This window comes from Alternaria viburni, assembly GCF_023758015.1.
Source record: "Alternaria viburni strain BMP 2772 chromosome Unknown scaffold_25, whole genome shotgun sequence".
Classification (NCBI taxonomy): domain Eukaryota; kingdom Fungi; phylum Ascomycota; class Dothideomycetes; order Pleosporales; family Pleosporaceae; genus Alternaria; species Alternaria viburni.
In genome coordinates this window covers 461,649-480,652 of record NW_026055794.1, presented here as the reverse complement: position 1 = coordinate 480,652, position 19,004 = coordinate 461,649, and the positions used below count along the sequence as shown (strand labels likewise).

At 52.8% G+C, this 19,004-nt stretch overlaps 3 protein-coding genes and 1 non-coding gene across 4 annotated transcripts; 3 read left to right on the top strand and 1 right to left on the bottom strand.

Moving 5' to 3' along the window:
* Positions 1–255: 255 nt before the first annotated feature.
* J4E79_009558 (uncharacterized protein) lies at positions 256–6,035 on the top strand (the record flags this gene model as incomplete). The annotated part of the gene is made up of 7 exons (XM_049358402.1): positions 256–394; positions 460–566; positions 624–2,893; positions 3,812–4,401; positions 4,462–4,686; positions 4,738–4,940; positions 4,989–6,035. 7 exons carry the CDS (start codon positions 256–258, stop codon positions 6,033–6,035), a joined length of 4,581 nt encoding a protein of 1,526 aa, XP_049207257.1.
* Positions 6,036–7,185: 1,150 nt separating this feature from the next.
* Positions 7,186–9,583, top strand: J4E79_009557 (uncharacterized protein; the record flags this gene model as incomplete). Its single annotated transcript, XM_049358401.1, has 3 exons — positions 7,186–7,296; positions 7,344–8,516; positions 8,564–9,583. The coding sequence occupies 3 exons, from the start codon at positions 7,186–7,188 to the stop codon at positions 9,581–9,583; spliced, it is 2,304 nt and encodes a 767-aa protein (XP_049207256.1).
* Positions 9,584–11,956: 2,373 nt separating this feature from the next.
* On the top strand, positions 11,957–13,429 carry J4E79_009556 (uncharacterized protein; the record flags this gene model as incomplete). The annotated part of the gene is made up of 1 exon (XM_049358400.1): positions 11,957–13,429. One exon carries the CDS (start codon positions 11,957–11,959, stop codon positions 13,427–13,429), a length of 1,473 nt encoding a protein of 490 aa, XP_049207255.1.
* Positions 13,430–15,940: 2,511 nt separating this feature from the next.
* J4E79_009555 lies at positions 15,941–16,079 on the bottom strand. The gene has a single exon. It is a non-coding gene; the product is annotated as a tRNA-Arg (tRNA).
* Between the last annotated feature and the right edge of the window lie 2,925 nt (positions 16,080–19,004).

Below are 19,004 nucleotides of genomic sequence, written 5' to 3'. Positions count from 1 at the left end.
GAGAGTTGACGTGAGCCGAACATTACATTACAACAGACGCGGAAGTACACATTGCCATATCATGCTTAAAGTCATACAAGTAAGAAACGAAGCGCATGTTCGCTAGATTTGGTTTTTGGGCGCCCTACCCAAAGGCAACCTTCGCAGGCGCGACAGCCTCGGCGGCAGAGCTATGACCTCAACTCGAAGCTCCATGCAGGCACCCCAAGCCTCCGACAAGTTCGCGCGATGATAGCCCGATAGTCGCGCCCAACCATGTCCAAGCCAACAGCCAACTGGGAAAAGGTCGGCGACAAGTTCTACAGGAAGGTGCAGCTCTACCAGGCTGTCTTCGACGCGGATCTCGAGCTCGAGAACTACAATGTGGTGGGGGCGCCGTATAGCGGTGCTGTAGGTAGGTACGTCCCACCGTCTGCCGACGACTGCGCGAACATGTGACCAGGCGACTGACTTCTATAGCCGTCTACCGCGATGAAGAGAAGCTGCATACCTACCGTGGTCCCGGCGCGTCCAAATCGAGCATCGACATCTACAGCTGCGCGGGCAAGCTGATTCGTAGCATCAACGTATGCAACCCTCTACATGTGCCGGGAGATGAAGGACGGACTACTGACAGGCGATAGTGGGACAAAGGCACAATCAAGGGCCTGGGATGGTCGGAAGACGAAAAGCTGCTGGTCATCACCTCGGACGGAACGGTGCGCTGCTACTACGACCTCCAAGGCGACTTCGTGCCCTTCACCCTCGGCCACGGCGCAGACGAATACGGCGTACTCTCATGCAAATTCTACAACACGGGATTTGTAGCGCTCCTCGGGAACAACCACCTCATCTCAGTCACCTCGTACGCCGAACCGCGCCCCAAACTCCTCGCTATACCGCCGACTGAACCCGTCATATCATGGAGCATCATACCACCTGCCTACTCGCTATCGCGATCGGTGGAAGTCATACTAGCGATTGGGTCTACGCTGTATGTCGTCGATGCGACTGAGGCAGAAGATCGCAACTTCGATGCCGGACCGTTCAGGCACATCAGCGTCAGTCCGCGCGCGGAGTTCCTAGCCTTCTACACAGAGGATGGAAAGGTGTGGGTTGTCAGCGGCGACTGGAATGACAAGCTCAGCGAGTACGACAGCAAGATCAAGACAGTGCCGAAAGACATGGAATGGTGCGGCTCGAACGCCGTCGCGTTAGCCTGGGAAGACGAAGTACACCTGATCGGCCCTCGAAGTGCCGCGACTAAGTTCTACTACGACACCTGGGTGCATCTCTTGCCGGACGTCGATGGCATACGGCTCCTCACGAACGACGTCTGCGAATTCATACAAAAGGTGCCGGATGAGGCGGTGGATGTCTTCAGGCTGGGCTCCGACTCGCCTGCTGCAAACTTATTGGAAGCGTCCTCGCTCCTAGAACAGAAGAGCCCAAAGGCCGACGACCTCATACAGCTGATACGACCGAGTCTGGGAGAGGCGGTGGACACATGCATCAAGGCCGCTGCGCATGAGTACAACATCCACTGGCAAAAGTCGCTGCTGAAAGCAGCTTCGTACGGAAAGTCAGTGCTGGACCTGTACTCGTCTGACGATTTTGTCGACACGTGCGACACACTACGAGTTCTGAACGCTGTGCGCTTCTATGAGGTTGGCCTGCCGCTCAGTTACGACCAGTATCGCCGCATGACGCCTGAGAAGCTCGTTGAGCGTCTCACGAACCGCAGCGAATACCTTCTTGCATTGCGCATAGCCGAGTATCTGCATCTGCCAGCAAACCAGATTCACGGACACTGGGCGCAACAGAAGGTGCGCGTCTCGACGGACCCAGAAGAGGAGATTTGCAGTCTTATAGTTAAGAAACTGCATGGCAAGCCTGGTGTCTCATTCGAAGAGATCGCACGGGCGGCCTACGATGAAGGTCGCGTGCGACTGGCGACGGAGCTTCTCAATTACGAACCCAGAGCTGGCAAGCAAGTACCGCTACTACTCAACATGAAGGAAGACAACATTGCGCTCGACAAGGCGATCGAGTCGGGCGATACCGATCTCATCTTCCACGTTCTCCTACACCTACGCAAGAAGCTACCTCTTGCCTCCTTCTTCCGCGTCATCAACAGCCGTCCGGTCGCCACAGCTCTGGTCGAGTCGTCAGCCTGGGACCAAGACCGTGAGCTACTGAAAGATCTCTACTACCAAGACGACAGGAGACTCGACGGCTCGAACCTCTTACTATCCGAAGCAATCGCACAGGAAAGCCATCCAGCCCAGCAAGACAAGTTGAAACTAGCGTCAAAGTACCTCCAAGATTCACGCGACAGCGCGGCCGTCTTCCAGCGCCAAGCTATAGACGATGCTGCCAAACTGCTCCGTCTCCAACACCAGTTCGAAACAGACCTCAACGGACCGAGAGACCCAACACCCGCAGGTGCGCTACCAGGTCAAACATACATCGGTCTCTCAGCAAACGAGACAATCTTTCAACTCATCCGCCAAGGCCACTATAAGCGCGCCCAAAAGGTGCAGTCAGAGTTCAAGATCAACGACAAAACATACACATACATCCGCCTCCGCGCCCTCGTCGCAGCGCGGCACTGGAACGAGCTCGAGGAATTTGCAAAGCAAAAGAAGAGCCCGATTGGCTGGGAGCCTTTCTTCAACGAGGTCCTTGGTGCGGGAAACACCAGAGTAGCGAGTGTCTTTATCCCCAAGTGCACAACGCTGACGGTGCCGGAGAGGGTCGACATGTGGATCAAGTGTGGGTTGATGGTCAAGGCGGGTGAAGAGGCGTTTAAAGCCAAGGATAGGGAGCTGTTGCAACAGATTAGGGATAAGGCCGATGGGAGTACGGCGATGGAATTGGAGAGGTTGTTAGGGATGCTGCCGCAGGGGAAGAGGTAGGCGGTTGGGTTTGTGGGTGGGTTATGTAAACGAATGGCGCAGTGGTGGATATGAATATGGGCTGGTGTATAGTAATCGTTCACGTGTATTAAGTCTGGATTGGTGCTGACATGTCCTGCATAAAGCGCGAAATACTCTTGACTGGCTTCTCTTCTCAGTTTGCGACAGCAAGTGTCACAGGAAATCTGTCTTTATACGGATAGCTTAGAAGGCTACATTAAGCTGAGTATATAAGTAGGTGAGCGTCATGAAACAGGTAGAAGGCTACATTGAGTTGAATGTATAGACAGGTGGATATCATCGATCAGGTAGGAGTATACAATGCCCATGAGCTCTCTAAACTTTCTTCCTGTATCTTGTTGTAGACTGCAGTTTGTCAGAAGCTTTATCAATTCCTGCTCAATCGCCTCATTGTATGCATCAGGATCAATTTCTGAAGGTATGCTATCCTGCTCTCCCCTCATTGTATTCACCAAAATTATCATCTGGAAGCATGCCATCTAGCCTCCTCTTTTCCCAAGTCCAAGCTCCCGTTCCAAGACATCGGGACGTGGAGGCAGGCACACCCGGCAAATCCCCGGGTCGCTACTTCTTCGGGGGAAAACCCACACTAGCGTCAGCCATGTGCAGAAGACCGACCCGCAGTGGCTGCGAAAACGACTCGCTTCCCCGCAATGGCTAGGATGGGTACCGGGGCTAGGTGCAGGCTCCGCGATCTAACGAAGAAATTCGTCGCTCGACGTCGTCATCTCGGTGTGTACTCATCCGAACCGCCTCCAGATCTTCAAATCGGCAAATGAGTGTGGGAATCGAAAACGGGGTCATGGCTTTGGCTATGGTGCCGGAAGGCAGCGGGAGGGGAAGGTACATAAGCCTTGGATCATCAAGAGCTTGAATAGGGTGTAGGATTGGAGATACCCGGATTCGATCGACATATACGCAAACATGAGGTTCTTCAACTCTCTAGTCAGCTTCGCGGCTGTCGTACCTGTCGCGCTCGCATCGATACCTTACTCGCAATACATCCTCGCGCCCAAATCACGAACCCTCCATCCCATCTCCGTACACAGCACTAACGGCTCCGTCACCCACCCCGAGAGCCTTACCAGCGCGAATGGCAGTTCCGTCTTCACCGGCGAAGCAGCAACAGCGTACGACTTCGGCATCAACATCGCGGGTCTCGTCACCGTAACAATCGGCTCTGTTAACTCGTCCTCCGAATACATCGGCGTCACCTTCTCCGAAAGTTCGTTATGGGTCAGCAATTGGAGCAGCGACGCGACGGCCGATGCAGGAAAGGACGAGACGCTCTGGTTCCATGTTAATGGTACTGGGCGGTATACAGCGCCGAAGGAGAAGGTGAGGGGTGGGTTTAGGTACATGACGTTGGTGCATAATGGGACTGGGAGTGTAGAGGTGGCAGGCGCGGAGGTACATTATACTGCTATGCCGCATTGGGAGGGGGATGCGTTGGGGAATTATACGGGATATTTCCATTGCGACGGTATGTCATTCATTGTTTGCTTGCTTCTGTCGCTTGGGTAGAAAGACTAACGTGTTGCAGATGAGCTGCTCAATCGCGTATGGTATGCCGGAGCGTACACGAACCAGATCTGTACGATTGAACCAGACACCGGCAATGCGCTTGTTCATCTGCGCGAAGAAGGTTTCTCGAGTGAGGACGACCAGTCGCCGGTTAATGTTACTTGGTATAACAACTATACCATTACCAGTGGCAAGAGTGCGCTGGTTGATGGTGCAAAGAGGGATAGACTTGTTTGGGCTGGCGGTACGTTGATACATCCCCCATCACTGAGTGCACACTGACAGGCATTGGTAGACATGGCGATAGCAGTCCCCGGTGTCGTGGTATCGACAAACGATGTCATTTCCATTGAGAATGCATTGGACTCGCTCTTCGAGGTACAGAACGCGACGAATGGTCTACTCCCATATGCCGGAAGGCCTTTCCCTCCCCAGGCGATATCGTTCACGTACCACCTATACACTCTGATCGGTGTCGCTGACCACTTCCTCTACACTGTAAGACATCCCGATCAAATCCTTCACACTCGCTGACCACTTCTCCAGGGCGACATGGACTACCTCAAATCTCTATGGGACAAATACAAATTTGCCCTCTCCTTCTCCCTCTCCAACATCGACTCCAGCGGCCTCATGAACGTAACTGCGCCCAACGACTGGCTCCGCTTCGGCATGGGCGGCCACAATATCGAAGCAAACGCCATCCTGTACTACACCATCAATCAGGGCATCTACCTCGCCTCAGCTTTGAACGACACAGCCAACATTTCTTCCTGGCAAGAAACAGCTGATGGTATCAAGACCGCCGCCAATGAACTTCTCTGGGATGAGCAAGAGGGCATGTACCGCGACAACGAAACCACAACGCTCATGCCCCAGGACGGAAACGCCTGGGCCGTCGTCGCAAACCTCACAGTGAACAGCACACAGACGAGTATGATCTCACAGAATTTGGTCTCGCGATGGACGCCGTACGGTGCCCCTGCCCCCGAAGCCGCAGACGCCATCTCACCCTTCATCTCCGGCTTTGAACTGCAATCCCACTTCCTCGCACAGAACACAACCGCTGCGTTGGAGTTGATGCGTCTACAATGGGGCTTCATGCTCGACGACCCTCGCATGACAAACTCAACCTTCATCGAAGGATACAGCACGACTGGCGAACTCCACTACGCGCCCTACAACAACGACGCACGCATCAGCCACGCCCACGGATGGGCAACAGGACCGACATCCAGCCTCACACAATATGTCGCCGGTGTACAGTTACTCACTGCTGGCGGAGCAACATGGCGTATTGCGCCTTCGCTCGGCGATCTCAAGTTTGCGGATGCGGGCTTCAGGACGAGTTTGGGTTTCTTTGGCGCCAGGACACAGGTGTTGGATGGTAGCATAATGTTGGACTTTGAGGCGCCGGAGGGGACGGTGGGAGAGGTTAGGATGCCGGTGATGGAATGTGCGGGACGGGTGGTCATGAGTGGAATGGAGGGGCTGAGTGGGGATGTTGTTGTTGAGGTTATGGCTGGGCAGGGGGATGTGGATGTCAAGGATGTCAAGGGTGGGAGGTGGACGGCTACGTTTAGGTGTACTTGAAGAGTAGACGTATGAAGATCATTGAATGTCTAACAATTCTGGTATTGAGATGAGCAATTGAACCGCAATAGTATGTTTGTGGTCGGTGCCACGATACACGGCTCACATACCGACTACCCTGGTGTAATCCCATCTTGATACGGACCAGACTCCGTGAACACGAGATGTTTGCTTCTCCTCGGCTTCAGCAAAGCGCAAAGCAGGCTGCGAAAGGCCCGTACACGAACTGCGTTAGAGCGCAAGAACTATTACACGCGCCTATATGAGGTCGACATAGCAACGGGTATGGAAAAGAAATCTCAGCTGCCGGGAAGCGGCAGAGCTGAGGTTGGTGCAGGATACTTTTCTGGGTCCGGACTATCAGCGGATAAGAAACAGGGAACCATCGGCCCACTACGACCAGAGTCCTTCACCAACAGAAATCCTTCACGATGGCATGTTGGACACAGGCTCAGTACAGTAAGCCGGATGGTTATTCGTCGAGCATTGGACATGTTTCTCCAGGGTAGTGGTGTCCTGTCAAAGTCTAAAAGCGACCAGGCGGCCAGGCAACGAGGCAACAAGTGTCGAGTAGTCCAGGTCAGCATATAGCACGGGTATAGCCAGCTGGGAATGTAGCAAATACCGGTCATGTTGACATGCAGATTACCAGCACCATCCATGCTGTACCGCCTACCCCGCGCGTCTGAGTGGCGGAGGGCGATCGTGTGAAACGAGGCGTTCTCGTGATGGCGCGCTACATGGACGCGCCCGGGACGTCGCTGTGCCAACGGCATCCTTGGCGCATTGTTCCAAAATAGTGTCGCGCAAACCACTATGACCACCCGCTTGACTCTGATCTGCGGCCCATCCCCAGCATTGCATCACTTGCGTCTTGTGTATACACATCTCGAGCATTGCTTCCTTGCACCGGCCTGGCATACAAGAAGAGTGCTGTTTGAGCCATTCCCTCGTTTTACGCCTTCTCCTCCTGCTCGGCCTCTTGCGACCGCTTGCATCTCGCTTCCCCACTACTATCCACTACCACGTCAGAGTCAGGACTCATCACACCGCATCCCATTGCTCGCGCAAAGTTTCTCCGCCCCACTGGACGCGGTCACATTGCATGCGCGTTTGAGCCTCGCATCTCGCTGGCGGGTCTGCAGCCACCATGGACACGAGCTACCTCGCCCAGCAGGTCACCACCATCATCGGCCAGCTGCACGGCTTGTTCGACGACATTGGCGTCCCCAGCCATGAGCGCGAATCACGCGAAGCAGAGGTGAGGATAGACGAAGTGTATGCGCGCGCGATTGCTGACTTGTGTAGTTGTTCTCTGCTCTGTCCGAGACGCTCCACAATCAATTGCGACAGGTCACCAGCGAGAAGCATGAGATGACAGAAGAGGCGCATCGCCTGCTCAAGACTATCCGCCAGATGGAGGCTTCGCTCGATGACAACAAGCCCAACCCCAACTATGACGACCAGGACGACCGGGCCATCACCTTCCCCTTGACGCGCTGCCTCCAGGGCCTGAAGGAGCGATACAACTCGGTCAGCAAGATGCACAAGGAGCGCTTCGAGCAGGTCAGGAAACTGGCCGAAGCCCTGGAATCGTATGCGTCGCATCTCGAATCGTCCTTCGTGCAGGTCAAACTCCCGCCCACCGCGCCCAACGCGAAAGTCTCGCCCTCTTTCGACATCTCGCCCTCCTACGTCACCAAGCTCGACAACGAATTCACACGCGTATACGAGGAATACACAAAGCGCCTAAACACAGTCCAGGTCATCTGCCAGGAGATCATCCAGCTTTGGGCAGAACTCGGCACACCACAAGCGCAAACGGACAGCGCGATCGTGCAATGTCATCGCGACGCGCCTGAACAACTCGGCCTGCACAAGGACGATCTCGCGCAATTGAACGCGAAGAAGGAGCGACTTGTCGAGGAGAAGCGCGGTCGCGAACGACGGTTAGGGCAGCTGCGCACAACCATCGAGGAACTCTGGGACCGCCTGGGCATTGAGGAGCGCGAGCGCAAGCAATTCCTCACCAGCAACCGTGGATGTGGCCTGCGCATCATCAACGAGTACGAGGATGAGCTGGCCAGGTTGAACGAGCTCAAGCGCCAGAACCTACACTTGTTCGTCGAGGAGGCGCGCGTTCAACTCCAGGAACTATGGGACGCTCTTTACTTCTCCGAAGAAGAGATGCTCGACTTCACGCCCGCCTTCTCCGACGTCTGCAGTGACGCTCTACTCGCCGCCCACGAATCCGAAATCGCACGTCTCGAAGCGCTCAAGGAGCAACGGCTACCTATACTTCAAAAGATCGATCGCCACCGCGAGCTGATTCAAGAACGCGATGAGCTTGCACAATCGAGTCAGGACGCGACCCGCCTGATGGCGCGCGGCAACAAGGGCGAGAGGCGCGACCCAGGCAAGCTCCTGCGCGAAGAGAAGATGCGAAAGCGCATTGCAAAGGAGCTGCCCAAGATTGAAACAGTAAGTCACCTTAGTCAAGGAGCAGGAACTGAGCTAACACGTCATAGGATCTCAGAGTCACCCTCGAGAGCTGGGAAGACGAATACGGACGTCCTTTCCTTGTCCACGGCAACCGATACCTCGACGAACTATACGCAGCCGCGCAAAAGGCAGCCCCACCACCTCGCGCAAAGACACCCTCGAACAGCGGTATGCCTACCAAGCCAGCCACGGTTGGCAGAGCCTCAGCAGCGCCTAGCCGCGCCGGAACAGTTCGTGGTGCGCCACCCAGCCGATCAAAGACCCCCGTATCGAACTTTGGCCAGAGTGTATCCGCAGCAAGCATGTCTCGTAGCACTTTCGCGCAATCAGTGGGCCCCAACTTTGGTGCTTCGGTGTCGGCATCGGCCCAAAAGAGTCCTTCCAAGATTCCTTCTCGTGCGGGACTGAATGGTACAACAAACGGCAGGAGCTCACCTGAGAAGCGACCACAACTCTCACGAGAAGATTCGGCCACGATGCGCAAGATGGCGCCACCTATGGCTCCTCCCCCACGTATGAAGGATCTGTTCGTCCCTCCAGAGCCAGCACCAATGGAGACACCGATGAACCGCTTCGAGTTCAACCGTGGAGACCGCAGTGAGAGCATCGTGCGCAACGTACAACCAGAGGACCCCTACGACGACCGATCCTTCATGGGACGTACCATGCGAGGAGGCTACACACCCACATACCCACCGCCATCACTATCATCCGCTAGCAGTCGACAAATATCACAAACCTCGTCCACAGGCACAGCCGCTACAGGCATGACCATGCAATCCGGCTCCGAGAACTGGGAAACGTTTAGTGAACAGTCCGACGAGGTACCGGAGGAAGAAGTCGACTTCCACGCCTACCGGCGGCAGATGAAGCGCTACACACCCGAGGGCGGCCATGTCGCCAGCCCGGGTAGAATCCAAGGCAAGAAGGTCCGCGGTATACGGAGCGTCGACACGGGCGAACTGTTAACCGAGCAGGACGGTCGCATGGTACGCGTGATCGAAGGCTCAGAAGCGGGCTGGACAACTGACGGCGACGGGTACTGAGTAAAGTACCCTATCCACTTGGACACTTTCTTCTCATGTCGACACGACTGCATGGCTTTCATGCTCCACGACGCTTATACCGCCACGGCCGTTCATCACTTTCCGGCTCACCGAGCCCTGTTAATTGCTCTTCCTTAATTCGTGTGTGCATACTTTGCGGCTCGGCGTTACTGGACCCTGAAAATTTTCTCTTCTTGTCGACTCATCCTCGCTGCCGCAACGGCACGCACAAGCGGGCTGGGATAATCGCCACGCTATGCCACGTACTTAGAGTACGTTCGACAGGGTAGTGCGCTGCATGTCACTTCCCGCAATGCGACCGGTGCGGCGCCTGTTTTGGGTAACGCAGCATGTACCTGCCCAGGTGGCTCTTTTATTTCTTCACATCACTTGCTTCTTTTTCAGCGGTAGGGTGGTGGATCATCCGGCGTTGGCGACCTCGGAAGCGTATATCTGGATAGCGCGCCATGCGCTACCTTGCTTGTGTCTCGTTTGCGCGTTTTGCATGTTCAAATTTCCCTTGTGCGAGGATGAAGCGAGAGAAGTGTGCGTAAGGCATCCTCTCTGTGAGTGGAAGGCAGATCTGTGTGTTGGCGAGGAGACGTGTACTATTACGATTGAACAGAATCCAGAACATTGCAAAAACTTGTGCGACTATGCCGTGACTGATGCACGAGGATGCCGAAATTTGTGATGCATTGGACGCCTACACAGAAGTAATATACCATCAACTTTATTACATACTACGCGTAGACGAATACACACTCATGTATCCAATGCCTTGATTAGCGAAAGGCGGTCACGTAGGCGGCAAGCAACCACCAACTCGTGCCTTCCTGTGCGAGTAAAGATGATTGACATGAAACAATGCGAGCGCACGATGGCGGGTCGGTGCCGAGGGCCAAGAGACGATCACGGGAAGCTTGGGTACACGATAGAAGGTCACTCCGTTCCTTCCTCTTTCGCACAAGAGATCCCTTAAGCTCGAAGCAGCAGGTGCAGTTACCGTGACAGAGCTCTATTATGCAAGGCCGTTGGGGAGCCTCAATCTCGAACTAAATTCTCACAAGGACACGTGCCTTTCGTTCTACCTACCGTGAACTACTCACCAAGGCCACGACATGACGACAATGACGAAGTTGGTGTCCAGAAAAGGGCCGGTATGGGAAGTGTGTAGAGTGGCACAGTGGGAATAGACTTTCTCTCCACTCCACATCCACCATGCTTTTTTGCCTCGACAGTGGAGGGCAGCGGGCATGCACCCCGCAGGAATCCGCGGCCTAGCGTGCGAGACGGCGCCGGGCTGCACGACACATGGTGGATGTGGTTAGATGGAATTAGAGGCAGGTAGCGAGATATTGGCACAGAGATAAGGATAGCACATCTGACAGGCCCGGAGCGATTCCACACAAGCCAACCGTGACCGGAAGGCAGGCAGGCATGCGACCGTCTTGCCGCGGGGAGCGCTGCGTGCATACAGACTCCTAGCTGCAAGCCACGTTACAGTCATCGTAGATGCCTAGCAGATGGGAGGTGCGGGTGAAGGAGTCATGATGACGGGGTGCGCTAGTGTGGATTTTGAGTGAATGCTAAGCCGGTGATTGTGTAGGTTATGAGACCCAACGTCTCATGTGATGGCGCGCAACGTGCTGGTTTCTCTGTAAAAGGATGGCTTCCAGAAGACGGCCGGCGTGGGGCGAGGACGCGACAGGGCTGACGGAGGCGGAGGTGGCGGCTAGGGCCAATCAGGGGATGCCCGAAGGCGATCACGACTGCTCGAGTGTTGTGCATGCGGGACCGACCGGGGCTGAGAGCTGGTATGCTCGTGTGAAGCGTGATCAGCGCAGCAGTGGGCGTGGCGCTGGCAGAAGGCCACGCAGTCTTATCCTCAGCCGCCAGTATCTGGTCCGAGAAACGTGCCTGGATGCGAGCTGGCCTGGGTGTGTGCTTTTGGTGTCTTGTCTTGATAGGGAGGCTGCCGACAGGAGACCTCCCACGCTGCCCTTATTACTTATCGCCGCCCGATAACCCTGAGACCCCAACGTCGTCATCCTCCCTTATCACCACCGAAGAACCGCCTCGAGTCCACCACCATAGTATTTACTTCTTCATAGCATCCTCGCCTTTTTTGACTTTGCCTACCCTCGTGTGCGAAAGCAGAGCAGTGCGTCGGCGATCTTCGGCACACGTAAACCCTGTAGTCTCATGTCGCCCGCGACCTGCCCTTGCAGACCCGTCCAATCGCCAACCAGCAATAACGTAAAGAAATCCGACGGCCGCACGTCACATCCAGCCTAGCCAGCACCAGCCGTACCTGGATCGTCCCAGCTGTTAGTCACGGGGAAAACGCCTTCAGGGCCCAAGCCGACGATAATGATGTACTCGCCAAGGTCCTTTCCCTACCTCCAGCACTCGTCTCCGCCATCCTCACGCACCTCCCGCTCCAGGCCTGAAAAGATGGGCACGCGAACGCGATCCAGTCCCTCTCCGAGAAGTGTCATGCCAGTCACTGTGGGAACCAACACGCAATCTATGAATAAGAACGGGTCCCTCTCACATACCGAGGCTACAACCATGTCTCAGCCCGTCGTTATTCCTCCTCGAACCCCCATCAAGTCGGCAACTTCAACACAGACTGTGAGAATGAGGGGACACAATGGAGGCAGACCGTCTCGCAATTCACAGAGCCACGATGCGAAAGCCCTACCACCGGCCGTTGCAGCCTTGCTGGCCGTTACCGCTATCCCCAAGATGCCCACCCGCCGACGACCACGCACTACTACCGAACGGAGGATATCCATGGACGAGTTGATACAGGAGTGGAAGCAGGACGATTCTGACACTCCACCCTCAATGGTCGGCTCGCCCATGGACCTGCTTCTTGGTCGCGTGGACGAGTCGGACGATGAGTACAGCAGCGTTTTGAGCATGGAGCAAGAGAAGGGCTCTTTCCTGACGTCTAGGTCCATCTCGAGCGACTCAATATCCACCCTACCGCCTTCCCTGGACTACGAAGACCCGTCGTTCGCGTCGCATTGGGACAATCTCAGTACACCAGATTCCTTGGGAAGAAAGTCACTGCCAGAGCGCAGGGAGAAGATTGTCTCTTCACCACCAAAGGAGGACTGCGTCTTGGACCATCCCCTGCTCCATTTTGGACCGGACGAATGCGAGGACATTATTGCGACAGACATCAACGAGACTGTCACTCCCGTGCCTTCAAACGAACGATTTAGGTCATTCAAGTCAAACCTGACTGCATCACTCCAAGCACTCAAGTCAGCCGCCAAGTCCTTCTCCAACTTCACAGCTCCCAGCGTTCCGCCGGATGACTTCCTTACTCGGTCGCTGTTGGCACCCAACTACACAAGCGAGATGCGACCGAAGCACGTCGAAGGCCTGCCATCACCCGAATTGCGACGATACCTCAACCCACAGCCCTCACCAATCTCACCGACTGAGTTGTCAATGCATTTACACGACTCTCTTACCCTCGATGCCGACGCCGAACCCCACGCGCCGATGATCCAAATGCAGACATACGAACGCCGAGGGCGATCACAAAAGTCGCGCCGGAGTCGCTCCACGGATCCCTTTTCCGAAGCAGGTCGCGTCCTGTCAACCGACGCACCTACCGTCCGGCAGCGCGAGCCACGCGAGAATAGCGACTTTCTACGTGTCATCGTGCTCGAAATGAACATGCGCCGTGTGGGCAAGCTCGACACAAAGGCCGTCGGCAAGGCGCGTATTTGGTTGCCGCCAAGAAAGCCTGGGTCTAGCAAAGCACCTTCCCTTCACGGCGCAAGCGGTGTGCCGCTTAGATGGACTCCCGTTTACGCTGCGTGAATGCGCTACGGCTAGCAATTTCATCAGGCCGTCCTGTTGCGTCAACAGGCTGGGTTGGGCATGCACGCAGCACTCGGTACGGTACCCTCGACACGTTCACCACGAGCACGACACGAGCATGTCGCATGCATGCATGCAAGCATGTCGTGTCGAGCTCCACCCACGTAGCGCATCGCAAATGCACAGGCAGGAATTCGATCCTTGGTCATTGGCAGACGCGACATGCAGCCCTGTCAAGCTCGACGATCCCGGATTCAGAGTCTCCGAGGATCGCATCACCTGCCTTGGCATAGCGCGCGCTCGCTCGCGGATTCTAGTGGAGCCGCCAATCGAGCAGAATTCCTGGTCTTGGTATAGGACAACGTCACAGCCCGCACCGTTGGATCTGGCTGCGGATACTCGCGACATGGGGTCGCACGTGTCGTGGATATTTCTGGTCGCGAGACATCGTCAAAGCAAGTTTCTCGACCAAGGAGTCAAGTCAGTCATGGGAAGGTTGGCCGCGCGAGGTCGCTCGGCGATACGCACGTCTCGGTGGTTCGTCGGGACCCGTGACCTGCTTTCCACACTCACACGACACACGGTTGCGGAGCAAGACGTCACACGTCGCATGCACACAGGCGTCGCCTCTTTCCGCTGCGCAACGGTCGCCCATACTCCACCTTCCGTCCGGTGAATGACCTGTCCCCGTCACGATAACTCGCTTGCGCAAAAGCTGGGGACCTTTCTCACGATGCCACTTTCGCAAGTCCCGTCCCCACCCGGCATCCGCAATGCCGGGTCTCGCCGATAGACGCCCGTCCGCCAGGTTCGACTCGCGACACGGTGGGGGTACACGACCCGGCACATTCGTGTTACATGTTTGTATCGAGCAAATGGCTTGCCCGAAGGCCTACGAGACATTTCCGAGGCGGCTATGAGTTGATTTTTTTTTTCTTTCCGTTCGTTTTCTTCTCTATATTGTCATGCGCATATTAGCGGAGCCTCGCGGCATTTGCCAGATTAACCATTTCCTTTTTTTCACGTCAGATCTTTTCTTTCCGCGATTGTTCGATGCATGGGGCATGGGTACCGGCGTTTGCGCGATGGGAGCATACGACGGTCAAGCGCTGACCGCAAGAATTTCTCTCTTTTCTTTTTGATAGTCAATGGGTCTGTGTGCGTTTTCAGCGTCGCGTAGCATATTGGTATATCCGCATCGCGTGGCATCGTATCTGATCGTATCGTGTCGTATCGCGTGTTCGCGATTTAGATTGCATGACTTCACAGTCACACATTTGATTCGGCATGTTTACCGCATTCGCTTCGAGGCATATATACACATCAACAGCACAAGTACATATCTAAACAATTCAAAACATCAAATATACAATCAGTGCAAGCAATCTAGTGCATGTGACATGTGCTGTATGCGCGACCTGGCATTTTCGCTACAATGTAGTGACAGAAAGTGTAGTTGAGCTAGATAGACTGGATGAGACTCTGTATCTCGACTTCAGAAAGAGAGACACGCAAGCTCCATACCCGCGCGGGGGGTGTACCCAGTCCCTCGCATCTCCCACCGTCTTGCCCACAGCATCGAAGAAGAGCATCAGTTCTGCTCCAACGAGGCTGTTGGTCGTGTGCGGTGGGCGGAGGCGTAAGATGGACGTGCGACACGAGCTGCGTGTGCCATCTTACAAGGACAGTCGGGGAATCAAGGTATTGAAGCGAACTGCCCACGTCCCCGTCTTCGTCTGATGAGGCGCATTAGTCTTGCCCTTTCCCATATTGCGGGTACCCATTGACTCTGTATTGGCTAACTCTAGGTCTGCCCTTCGTACCGACATTGTCATTCTACTCGAAATTTGTTCTGTTCATGCGATGCCCAGGAGGTATCCGCTGTTTTCTACGATGACGGTGGATGAAATAGCGTGTAATGTATATGGGTGTGGAATGTAAGTAGACTTTACTGCATTTTTATGTCGCGGGTTGCTGCGTCCTTAGCTCCGTATTCTATTCTTCACTTTTGCAGCCGTAGGCGTAAGGTCTTTCGTCGACAGGGTTGTGAATAGCCTACCGCCGTCTTCAAGACTTTTATGACTGTTGTGAGTAGGACGTAACAGGAGATGACGAGAACCATATGGCAGAATGAAGTCAGCGTGCTTGAAAGTCTAGTACGGCAGCTCTTCTCTTAGTCGCCTGCATGACAGTTCCCCTTTCTTGCCTTAAGGGTTGCATTTGCCGGGGAGTTATGTTGTACAACTGTGCTCTTGTGTATACGTGGGCTATGTATGATGCGAAGAACGTGCGACTGTGGTTATGGTACAACCGATAGAAGTATTCTACTTATTACAACGCTTTTATTAGCAAGCGATCTAAGAGGCCTGAAAGAGTTGCAAGCAATATAGGAGAGGTGCAGGAGACCTAAAGGCACGCAAAAGATATGTGATGATGCAGTGGAGCAAAAAAAGAAAAGTCCAATCTCCTTGAGACTTGTTCATTGCTGAACAACTTCAAAAAGAAACAATGTGACCTAACCAGGGGTCGCTTTTTGAACGGTCAGCGTCGGAATTCGAATTGGGCTCTTCTGAGTGAATACTTACAACCTGGAATCTCTTGATATCGAACTGAATCGTAGTCAAGCGCCTTGCCATTGGGCCATTAGGCCAGTTGTACTGGTTGTTGATGGAAACACTGAAAAAAACATGGAATATATCGTCACACAACGTGTGAGATGCTCTGCGTTCAATGGCATCGGAAGATTCGGTGGCCGGAAACTTGGTCGAAATTCTTTGTGTGGTGGGGCGGCGGGATCCGCGGGTGAGGGGCACAGCAGGATCTTGGACGCGGGGCCAGGGCATACGCCGTACCCGTGCATGACATTAATCAACGGCAAGATAGCAAGGTTACCTCTGTAGGTAATCGGCGTGAACTCGTTGCCGTTCACTGGCTGCTCGCAAGCGACACTTGCAGTCGGGGGCTGGAAGGTAGGCAGTGCTTCTTTCCCAGCAGCAAATTCCACAGCATCCTCAATCGACGGCTGGACAGCGCAATGTGGAGTAAAGCCACATTTCTAAGGTTAAATTCATTGTTCGTGATGCCTCGCTGCCAGTATAGTGTTGCTGGAGCTCTATCAGTTTGTGCCAGGTGCAAACGCAGCAACAGCGATGTTTCGCGGTGGCTTCTTGCCGCCATCGACACCTGTTCCAAAACCTGCCTAGAAGAGGAGTACTGACTGACGCTAAGGCACAGCGAAAGCAAAGAATCGCTGTGGCTTCGACAGCAGTTGTAAAGTTGCCCCTCTCGGACATGACGCCTTCAGTGGCCCATCCAATCAGATGGGCAATTCTCTCACAGCGAAGAATCGCTGAAGCGTTCGACGGTAAGCATAAACCTGCCCGTCTCGGACTTACGCTAGGATTCATGGGCCCATCTAGCCAGTGGGTCAGTGGTCTCTGTGAAAGCAAAGTATCGCTGTGCCTTCGATGGCTGTTTGAAACTTGCCCGTCTCGGACACGATACTGTGGTAGACCAATCAAGCCGCTCATCTTCTCAAAGCAAAGAATCGCTTGAGCGATTCGACAGTAGACACGAAGTTGCCTCTTCAGGACATAACGCTAGGAAACATGCCATCGAATGCTGTCGACGAAAGCGAAAAATCGCTTTGAGCCTTCGATGGCTGTTTCAAACTTGCCTCTCTCGGACGTCACGCTTGTGGCAGGCCAATCAGCTAGGTTATCCTGTGAAAGCGAAAAATCGCTGAAGCTGCTTCAGCATTCGACGGTGAGAATCAAACCTGCCTGTCTCGGACTTGAGGCTTGTGGTGGGCCAATCAAATCCGATGGCATCTGAAAGCAATCTTTCGCGAACGAAGGCTTGGCCGCAATCTACAGCTGCTGTAAACCTGCCTGAAGTGGAAGGATGGGTGGATAGCCCTCGTCATTGACTTTAGCGATTGGTGCTTCTGTTCGGAGGGCAGCTGCCACCCTGGAATGTCCATGGATCACTGTATTCATCCTCAGTCACAATCGGTCCCACACCCCCAGAACTGTTCTGGAGACGATTCAAATGCAGCTTCCCCAAGATTGTAGACCCAGGCAATGAGAAGACGTTGATCTGTATTGTCTATTACCATGCTTTTTTAGACTGAACAGCATGAGGAGCGTCAGGAGTAATCGCCCACAACCCTACCACTTGTGAACATAATGCGAGATCCGAAGGTCAGCCGCTTTTAACAGCAAACCCAGAGTTCCTGTAATAAACAGGGACGATCTGACGCTGGCGAACTACGCTGTAATCCACAGTCTTTCTGCAAAGCTGCCAGAACTGGGATCTGCCATGTGTTCCACCAATTGAGCGGCTCAATATTCAAGGCGGCATCGAATTGCGCAATGCGAACAAGCTGTGTGCTACAACCTACAGCTCTCCAGATCTTGCCTCAATCGAAACAATATGTGGTTCCGTTCACAAAAGCGACGTCCTTTGCGGGCTCTGAACTCATGGCACAACTTCGCTGTCGATGCCATCTTGAACCGTGAGCAACTTGTCATCCTTGTGTAACCATGGATAATCAGAACCTCACAGAACTATCGTGAACAGTTTGCCACCATCAACACCTTCTCAAAACTTACTTGAACGAGACGTCTCACGTGCTGTGTCCTACAGTCCTCTGTGCATGACGCGCGAAAAGCGCTCTTTACCCGACCGATCCTAGCCGCGCACTATCCGCAGATCACTAACCCACTACACTCTAGCTGTAGATCCAGCTAATTAGTATAACTGCAATAACTTTTTAAACATTAATATAGCCTTCTAACTAATATCTAAAGTATAACTAGCTTAATATTTTTAGTCTTAGTAATAGTAACTATAGTATTATCTAAACTATAAGTTTAATATTATATACTTTAAGTAAAAATACTACTACTTTAAAAATAGTTAAATATAAAATTTTACTTTTTTAGTAATAATTTTTTATTTATTTACTTTAAGCTATATATATTAAGCTACTACTATTATACTTTATACTATAATTACTTAAAGTATTTTTAGTTAGATAAGCTACTTTAATACTTAAATTAATAAAGTTTTTAAAAACTACTAGTAAAATACTAAGTATACTTAGCTTATTATTAAATATATAAATATAATTAGCTTTAATTATATACTTAAAAAGTAATACTATACTATTACTAAAACTTTAGCTATATATTTATATAGTTATATAAGCTTTAATACTAATATTAAGTTTTTTACTTTTATTAAAATATATTACTTTAAAGTAATTTAATAGTATTTTACTATTATAATAATAGCTACTAATACTTATATAATTAGTTTAATATTTATACTACTAAGTTAAGAAAAGCTTTATAAAGAAGTAAAGTATATTTTACTTAGCTTATAAGCTAAGCGTATAAAAAAAAAAAAAAGATAAAGTAAGTAAAATAGTAGTAGCGTAGTACTCTAATTAATTAGTTTAGGTAGATAGCACTTTCTAGGAAGATACTACTCTAGCCTCTTACTGCGATTAACACCTAAAACAAAGTTACCTAGTTGGGAGTCATTACGTCTACGACTGGGTCTGTCTGCA